General features: G+C 43.6%; 1 protein-coding gene across 1 annotated transcript; it reads left to right on the forward strand.

The window, feature by feature from the left end:
- The first annotated feature begins 3,539 nt into the window (after positions 1-3,539).
- LOC114765139 (MAP7 domain-containing protein 2) lies at positions 3,540-9,325 on the forward strand. Its single transcript, XM_028955225.1, has 6 exons — positions 3,540-3,613; positions 3,814-3,856; positions 4,325-4,447; positions 4,573-4,641; positions 7,592-7,687; positions 8,403-9,325. Exons 2-6 carry the CDS (start codon positions 3,815-3,817, stop codon positions 8,490-8,492), a joined length of 420 nt encoding a protein of 139 aa, XP_028811058.1. The 5' UTR covers positions 3,540-3,613; position 3,814; the 3' UTR covers positions 8,493-9,325.

Here is a 9,325-nt window from a genome sequence, read left to right on the forward strand (position 1 = left end):
ACTTTAGTCTTCACACAGTCATACTCATCACTTACATCACATACACTCATAGACACCAACACAGGCTCCAGACAGATCATCTCCTTCATCCTGGTTGGGGCGGAGGTTGACTCGTTTCGTGTGTCTTTTCTGTGTGTCGGACATTTTTAGGGACTAAGACCTATTTTTTCATATAGAGGGTACTATTTTCTGTATTTTATAACTATTTACTATAACTGGTGTAGGGTCTGTTGGTTAGTGTAAAGTCACAGGCGTCCTCGGGACTAACATGTCCAGAATGTGTATGACTGGACATGGAACTGGGGCTTGCTCCTTTAGCCCTGATGGACTGAGTCATGGAGGATTGGTTAGCATCCCTCCCTGCTTCTTCGTGATAGTTGTACTTGGTGGCTATGGAGCACATGGCAGGATGATCTGGCCTGGTCACTAACCTGAGGTACAGGGTGGCTTGATCCGCTCTGGCATGGAGCGGTGTCTCTGCCGGGTGCCGGGCAGCTCTTGCCTGCTGGTTCTTGGCTCGTGCAGGGGTTGTGTGCTACTGTTGGCTGCCTTTTTCATTTGGCTCTCTGTTGCTATTGCCCCTTGGCTGTGGTGGCTACAACTGGGACCTGCTCCTTTCCTCTGCTCTGGTTGTATATGTAGTTGCTTTTGAGACGTGTGGCCTTGGGTCTCTAGAGTGCTTTGGGTTGGAGATGGCATGGCCATCCTGTGACTTTCCTTGGGGGCCCTGGATGTGGCATTATGCTGGAAGAGGAGTTCTACAACCTGAAAAGCAGGCAAAAGGAGACAGTGACACATTTAGAAAAATCTATAAACTATTACCAGGATGGTGGTGTGGCCTTTATAGTTTGACAAATCCATGATAACGTCTCTATTACATTCCTTGACCAAGGGCATTTGTGGACGGGTCATGTGTGGAGTTTGCCACCTGGTCCTTCATGAGGGCTCTTGATGCTTGCACAAACTAAACATGCATTGCATTGGTCAGTGTAGACTAAGAACAATTCCAGCACGTCTTCCAGCCAACGCCTGCACCTATTGAGCATGAGCCTTACCGCAAGGTGCTTTCAGTCACTGATATCGTAGTTCTGTCATGTGACAGCAGAGAAGAAGTAGCTGGTGGTTGAATGGGACCAAACTCACACTACTTCCACTTGGGATGTTGCCATTTGTGTCCTCTCAGGACAGATTACATATCCCAAGAAGGAAAAGGGTGGACTGAAGGAACATGCATTTCACTTCCTTCATATACAGCTGAGATTGATGCAGACATCCAAGTACCTAGTGGACCAATTATACGTGGATAGACATACTGGGAGAAAAGATTTTTTTTTAATCTTGCAGTACAGGTGCTAGTGCATTTTTTCAGTCCTCACGGCATCACTGGTACTTGCCTTCCCTGATGCACACCAGGTTGCATGCGCCATGGAGTTTCAATTATGGTTTACTGCATGAGTGGTGATGAGTGTTGATTCATAATTTCAAGTGTGAACTGACATGATTTCTGGCATTGGGAGGTTCAAGAAAGGATGTGATGGGTGTTCCAGTCTATGTGTGGGTTGTGTTGTTGTAGCTAGGGTAGACAGAGAATAACACGCAATGTCACGATGGCTGGACATGGCAATGAAAGACACATTCGCACAAGGTCACGAAACAGGGGTTTTAATACATGGCAGACAAAACAACATCACCAAACAATGACCCAATGGCGAACAGACACAAACAGGGCAGCTTTATACAATCATATAAAAGTGATAACAATCAGGAAACATAATAACACAGGAACAACATGAAACTCCGAACTCTGGACCTGGAGTTGCCCCTGCTGGACCGAATCATGACAGGTAAGGATAACAAACAGAGTGGGTGAGGCATAGGAAGGCAGGTCAGATAGAGCCATTGCCAACTGACACAAAACTCACAACAGATATCTTTGCAGCATTGGAATCAGGATGAAATAAATAGATCAAATAAAATAAAAATAAATAAAATTTCAGAAGAAATGCTATACTTACATCTCCAGTACATTACATCCAGTACACTGCTTTTTATGGAGCCACACCTTAATTTCCCTGGCTGTGTGTTTTGGGTCATTATCATGCAGGAAGACCCAGCCATACTTCACAGTTGGCCTCCAAACACAGCGAGTGAAGTTAATCTGACTACATGACCATCTCCTATGCTTCTGGATCACCTGGATGGTCTTTGGCAAACTACAGATGGGCCTGGATATGTGCTACCTTGAGCAGGGGGACCTTGCCTGATTTTTAGTCCATGACGGCATAGTCTGTTGCAAATGGTAACCTTTGAGATTGTGGTGCCAGCTCTTTTCAGGTCATTGACCAGGTCCTCCCGTGCAGGCTTGGGCTGATTCCTCAATGTTCTTATGATCACTGGATACTCCATGAGGCGAGATCTTGCATGAAGCCCCAGTTTGAGGGAGATTGACAGTTATCTTTAGTTTCTTCCATTTACTAATAATTTTACCAACGACTGTTGCTTCTCACCAAGCTGTTTTCCTATTGTCCTGTAGCCTATCCACACCTTGAGCAGGTCTACAAATTTGTCCCTGGTGTATCTCAGATAGCTCTTTGATCTTGCCCATAGTGGAGAGGTGGAGTCTGATTTATTGAGTGTGTAGACAGGTGACTATACAGGTAAGTTGAGGATAGGAGGGCTTCTTGAGAACAAACTAACAGGTCTGTCACAATTCAGGCACACAGTGACTCAACAAAATGTGTCCTCTGCTTTTAACCATCACACTTTGTGAGCCGTGGGAAGCCAGGAAAGGCCCCTGGGGAGAACTGTGTGGGTACGGTGCTTTGCTCAGTGGCACGTCAGTGACACCTTGGCAGATTGGGATTCGAACCAGCAACCTTCTGATTACGGGGCCGCTTCCTTTATCACTAGGCCACCACTGCCCCATCTTTATGACGATACTCTGACCCAATCATTTGGTAAGCATTTAAAGAAGGAATTCACCAGTAGAGTCCTGGATGCTTAGAGCGGCGGTAAAGATTTTGTGGCGGGTTTTACGAGAGGGCAGGGTGATGGAGGAAAAGTATCCAGTATTGCCAGACCCAACCAACATCTCATTTGCAAGCAGCATTATTTTTACTAGAAAATACCCCATACTATATAATGCATGCTAGCCCTAACCTTGTTAAAAATGTAGTGCTGGATGCTAGCCTAGCAAATCTAACAATAACAATGAAAAACTATAATAAGCCATGTCATGTGGGATTATAACAGATTTAACTACAATGTAATGTAATTACCATATAATGTAAATATGTTACAGTAAATTAATTTGTTATAGTATCCATCATTAAAACTGTCCCACACAAAACATCTTAGTAAACATCCATAAAGCCCACGTTGTCTGCAATCCGATCTTAAATGTGTTTGTGAAGAGAGCTCATTGACATAAACCAAATCAATCAAACCCAGTGGGGCATGTGGCTTTATTAGTGCACTGGTGACAGTTCTGGCGGACCTGTGCCGAAAATAACTGCCATGTCAGTTCCACATCGTCGTGGTATATAATGGGAGGCTCACCATCTCATAGCGTCAAGTGAGATCGCTGAAGACAAGTTGAGGATCTGGGATTCAGGTGAGTAAGTGGTCTACAAAAAGGCTTGACTGTAAATAAAAGATTCTATGAAGGATATGAAACAGCTTAAGAGAATGGATAGCGTGTTATGTCCATGGCATACAAAAAAACTAAAGTTTTTTAAAATCAATATCAATATATGAGAAAATGCTGGTTTTCATGTAGTGCTTTTTTGTCACCTTTGTTTTACATGCATTTAGGATGGCCCACCTACAAAGGTTTGCAGGGATTCCAATGTCTAAGGTATGTCCCATGGTGTGTGAATCATTGCTTATACTTAATACTAAAGATGGCACCATCTCATTACTCAACCGAAAGAGGATTCTATATCTGAAAGTCTCAAAAACTATGAGTACTCCAGGACAACCGTTTTCTGTAAATGTGAATATGCAATGTAATATTTTATTATTTGATCATGGTAATTATAACATCAGCTGTTTCATTAGTATTGAACTTCACTGCCATCTACAGGATTGACAGGTCAAGTTTAGCTACAGCAAAATGATGTCTACTGCAAAAGTGAAACTAAATTTGTTGATCCGCACTATGACTTGGCTCCTCCCTAACAGTTAATAGACTTATTCTAGGCCAATGCTACATCTCCTCAACAAGTTTCATGAAATTTGAGGCAGCAGTCACAGCTAGCACAGTACTCTGCCATAATGTACAGTTACCATTAAATAAATTGCTCTCTGGTATATTTTTGTGCAGTCAATGAGAGACATATGCAAGGAGGAGGACTATGTATTCTTGAGCAATCTGGAAAGACCAGACCCACATTCAGAAGAAGGCAGCATTTCTGAGATGGACTGGAGAGAAAGGCGTGAAGAGAGGGTAAATTCTTCCATTTGTTCCTGTCCACATCCTGCATAACTGTGCGAACTGTGCGCCGTGTCACCTGCTATGACGTCTTGTCATCACCTTGTGACCTGTCACCCTCACACTCCGTTGTCACCCAGGCCCAGCGCAGGCTGGAGAGGGAACAGCAGGAGCAGCAGAGGCTCAGAGAGCTGGAGAGAAAGAAAAAGGTAAATAAACACACATACAGTTCAGGCCATAAGTTTGGAGACACCTTCTCATTCAATGTGTTTTCTTTATTTTCATGACCCATTTACGTTGGTAGATTCTCACTGAAGACCTCAAAACTATGAATGAACACATGTGGAGTTATGTACTTAACAAAAAGTGGAGACCTGGCCTCCAGAGTCACCGGACCTGAACCCAGTCAAGATGGTTTGGGGTGAGCTGGACCCCAACAAGTGCTAAACACCTCTGGGAACTCCTTCAAGACTGTTGGAAAACCGTTTCAGGTGACGACCTCTTGAAGCTCATCGAGAGAATGCCAAGAGAGTACAAAGCAGTAATCAGTAATCGGCTATTTTGAAGAAACTAGAATACAAAACATGTTTTCATTTATTTCACCTTTTTTTGTTAAGTACATAACTCCACATGTGTTCATTCATAGTTTTGATGCCTTCAGGGAGAATCTACCAACGTAAATGGTCATGAAAATAAAGAAAACACACTGAATGAGAAGGTGTCCAAACTTTTGGCCCGTACTGTTCATACACACGCACACACACACACACACACACACACACACTAGGGATTTGCAGATTATTATAATCATAGTTTCTGAGGCAGCAAAATGATTTAGATTTAAAATGTTTAAATGTATTATATACAGCAGCAGACATGAAGACAGGTTGTTAAATACACATTTTTGCATGAAACAATAACATGATTATATACACACACACACACACACACACATAAAATATTTCACCTAATAAACATACAAAATCCATCGTACCAGCTTGATGAGACAGTTCCTGTCCCTCTGCTCTCATCTATCTGTTTAGAACAGACGGCCTCTAATTGTGCTTGATTGCTTTACTGATCACTCTACTCTGCAAACGGTAGAACGAAAACCTGATGTGTGAAACTGCAGGCAGTAACTCATCGCTGCTGCCGTGGCGATTGCTTCAAATGGACTAAATGAGTGGCAGGCTGCCACCCCATGTGGCGCACGAGAGGACACTCAACCGGATTTGCAGAGGCATCGTGCTAAAGGCAAGTGTGAAGCCAGTCCAGCTGTGCACTCCGGCCCAGTCCTCCTGGCCCTACGGGGGAGTGGGAGGTCACCAAAGGACACGACTGTTGTTGCTGTTGTTTCCGCTGTTGTCGTAATGCCACTCGGGAGATGGGGCGAACAAATCCCCCCCCGTCCCGTTTCTGCTGAGGGAGAGAAAGTTGGAATCGCAGACCTCAGAGCCTGTCCCCCTGCCCACGTGTCAATTCTGTCCTGGTAATTCCTAAAGCTACAAAACCTGACAACAGACTTTGACCTCACATCTGTTTCCTTCCTGTCCAGCTGTGTGTGTTCTGCAGGCAAGGGAGCACTATGGGGCGGGGACTCTTGCGGTCCTGCAGCACATAAGACGCAGCGCCATGATTGATGGCAGGGAGCGTCAGCGGAGAGGTGCCTGGCCTTGTTTTCCACGTGAATTCCATTTGAAGTCATTATCATCAATCAAGGGGATCCCAAAAAGCTAAAGAGAATTAAATAGGCACCTTTTCGGCGGACCACGCCTTGTAGCTGTGTGTGTGCCTGAGAGAACAGCGATTGAAAGTTTGAGACACAAACAAACAGGCAGCGCAAGAGAATCTGTGCATGTTTATTGCCGTGGTGAGATGAAGGGACCATGTTGGGTGCCTGTAAATATTTCAAGGACCTGTGGAATCCAGAGTAATGAAGTGCCAATGCCAAAATATGTTTGTGAATTCACTCTGAACGAAGTAAGACCCATCAGTGAGGTGGTGCTCCAATGGCTCCCATATGTCGAAGGCTTCTCCGCCCTCACCCGCTATGCACTCAGCAGACAGGAAGCGGCATCCCATAAGGCTTTGCTTCAGCTCATAACCCAGCCAAGGTCAGAACAGTCAGACCCATCCCCATTCCATCATCTTTTCTTCAAGGTCAGAGGGAGCCTACTTGCTCACAGGTCCATATGTTGGTGGGAGAACCCAGGAGAATTATGGTTTATTAAAAGAAGCTGGTCTCAAACCAAACCCCTACAACATGCATGCAAATACAAGGAGAAGCCATGTGGACAACAGCTTCAATTGTCTGCATGAGAGTCTGAACATCTGAAAAAATGTTTGCCTCTTTTAAAGTCTTTTTTATTCTACAATGACGCCAGCTCAGACATGCTTTCTACTGGACTAAAATTGTGAACAAGCTGCACTGTTGTTTTGCTTTATAATGTAATTTGAAACAGACTAATATATTAATAAGTGTTGTGGTAACAGTAAATAATATCAGTGTCACGATACGTTCCGGCAGGGGCTACTCCGGGTCCGTAGTTCGGACCGGAGTTTCATGTTCGTCCCGTGTAATGTTTCCTGATTGTTATTACCTGTGTATGAGTGTATAAAGCTGCCCTGTTTGTGTCTGTTTGCCGTCGGGTCATTGTTTGGTGATGCTTCCCTTGTTCTGTCCACCATGTATTAAACCCCCGTTTCGTGATGTCGTGCGTATGCGGCCTTCTTCTTCGCAATGTCCAGCCATAAGACACTGTTGCTGGGATGTAAAAAAAAAATTCTGTGAAAAATCTAGGCTATACTTTTGACAATACTTTTGTTATTTTAAACCATATATTTCTTTTCCCTCATCGTTTTTTTTTTTTTTTTTTCATACAAATGATCAATATTAGTGTTGGCATGAGCAATATCAACCGTTTTACTTTAGAGAAGGAAAACTCAGGTTTGAATCAGGTAAGTGATGAAAAATAAGAACAGAAATAGAGTTTGTGCTGAGTGAAGTGAGAAAGCTGGGAGTTCAGCATGTTATCATTTTATGTGAACATATGAGGTGAATTATAGATGAGTGTGCTGGTATGGTTATGTTGTGTAGGATGTTAACTCGTTGTTGAACATTTCCTGTGTGGAAATCAGAATTCCTGTGATTTCCTGCAGGAGAAGGAGGAGCAGTGGAGGAACCATGTAGCCAAACTGGCCTTGGAACAGAAAGAGATGCTGAAAGAGAGAGCGCTACGACTTCGAGACTTCAGGGTAATAAACACACACTCTTCATCCAGAAACTCTGTACTAATGAAGGTTCAGAGGTCTAAAGGGGCCCAGTGCAGGATCAACCATTTATCCACACCTTCACATCAATGGAACTCGAGAAGCGCATATATAAAAATTCCCCAGGATCTGGCCCACCTGCAAAAAAAAAAGAAGCATGGGCCTGGTTGTCCTCAGAGATGCCTTCATGGTTTAAGTCAAGTCAAGGCTGTGAGTGTGAAAAACAATTTTCTCCATGCCTAGACGCCCAACTCACTATATATTTACACCTCAGCAACTTCTGACACAGATAAAATAAAATAAAGTGATAAAGTGAAGTGATTGTCACATGTGATACACAGCAGCACAGCACACGGTGCACACAGTGAAATTTGTCCTCTGCATTTAACCCATCACCCTGAGTGAGCAGTGGGCAGCCATGACCAGCGCCCGGGGAGCAGTGTGTGGGGACGGTGCTTTGCTCAGTGGCACCTCAGTGGCACCTTGGCGGCTCGGGATTCGAACCGGCAACCTTCTGATTACGGGGTCGCTTCCTTAACCGCTAGGCCACCACTGCCCAAGATCTACCTTTCCAAGGATGTCCACAAATTCCTCAAATTACAATCTCTCAAAAAAATAGAAAAATGGACCCATGTTCTGTAAGGTCAGCACCCCATAGGCACATTATATAATGAACTTCTTCTTCTCTCTCACATTGTAGGACTTCCAGAAGAAAGTCCTGCTGGAGGAACTTGGCCTTGTTCCAGAGTCTACAAATAAAATGGCTGATCAGGCCCTTATCAGAATGTAATGTTAAGTATGTCTGGCACTGGTACGAGTTCTACAGGAACATTCACTGCAACTAAGTCTATTTCTGGCATGCCTGCACACAAATAGCCAACATCAAGTGCGTAATGTGTCGCTGTATATTTTCCAGCGACGACGTGGTAATGTAATAGAGGCATTTGTGTGACCAAAATTAGGCTGTGTCTGCACTTGAATTTGTGGAGAAACCTGACCCTCTGTTTGTGCTGTTTACACCTCTTCAGATCCGTTAGATATGGAACCAACATGGAGCCCCAATTATTCATTTTCCTTTTTTTCTTTTATGTTTATTAAGAGTCAGCTGTGGCTCAGAAACGAGCCCATGGACACGCTGTACTCTTAACATGACTGTTCCACTGATTTGCCCATTCGGCTTGAGAGGAGTATTTGTCTGTGTTAATTTATCACATTCACTGAAAATGTAGCTAATTGGCGGTGAAAAAGAATCTGAATTAGGTCACACCAGTAGTCACATTTCCATTACGAATTTGTGTATTTTGTCAAAATGATGCTAAATAGACTCGCAAAATGTATCTGCTTAGTTATGTGTTCCCTCCTCTTTGCAAGCATTCCAGCCGATGAGTGGTCAAAACCCTCTGAATTTCTGCTGCACCAGCTGTTATTATTTCAGACAGACCCAGGCATGTTACACAAGCTAATAGATAAATGCAAGAACCTTATATCTGACTGTGGCCATGAGGAATTTTTGGGGATGTGATAGTCTATTCAAATATACAATGCCATTAATTTTAAAATGGGCCCCTCACATTTTAAAGTCTGTTTGTAAAAATGTCATTAAACACCAAAGTGACACACCAA

Source organism: Denticeps clupeoides, chromosome 15 (genome assembly GCF_900700375.1).
Source record: "Denticeps clupeoides chromosome 15, fDenClu1.1, whole genome shotgun sequence".
Taxonomy (NCBI): Eukaryota; Metazoa; Chordata; class Actinopteri; order Clupeiformes; family Denticipitidae; genus Denticeps; species Denticeps clupeoides.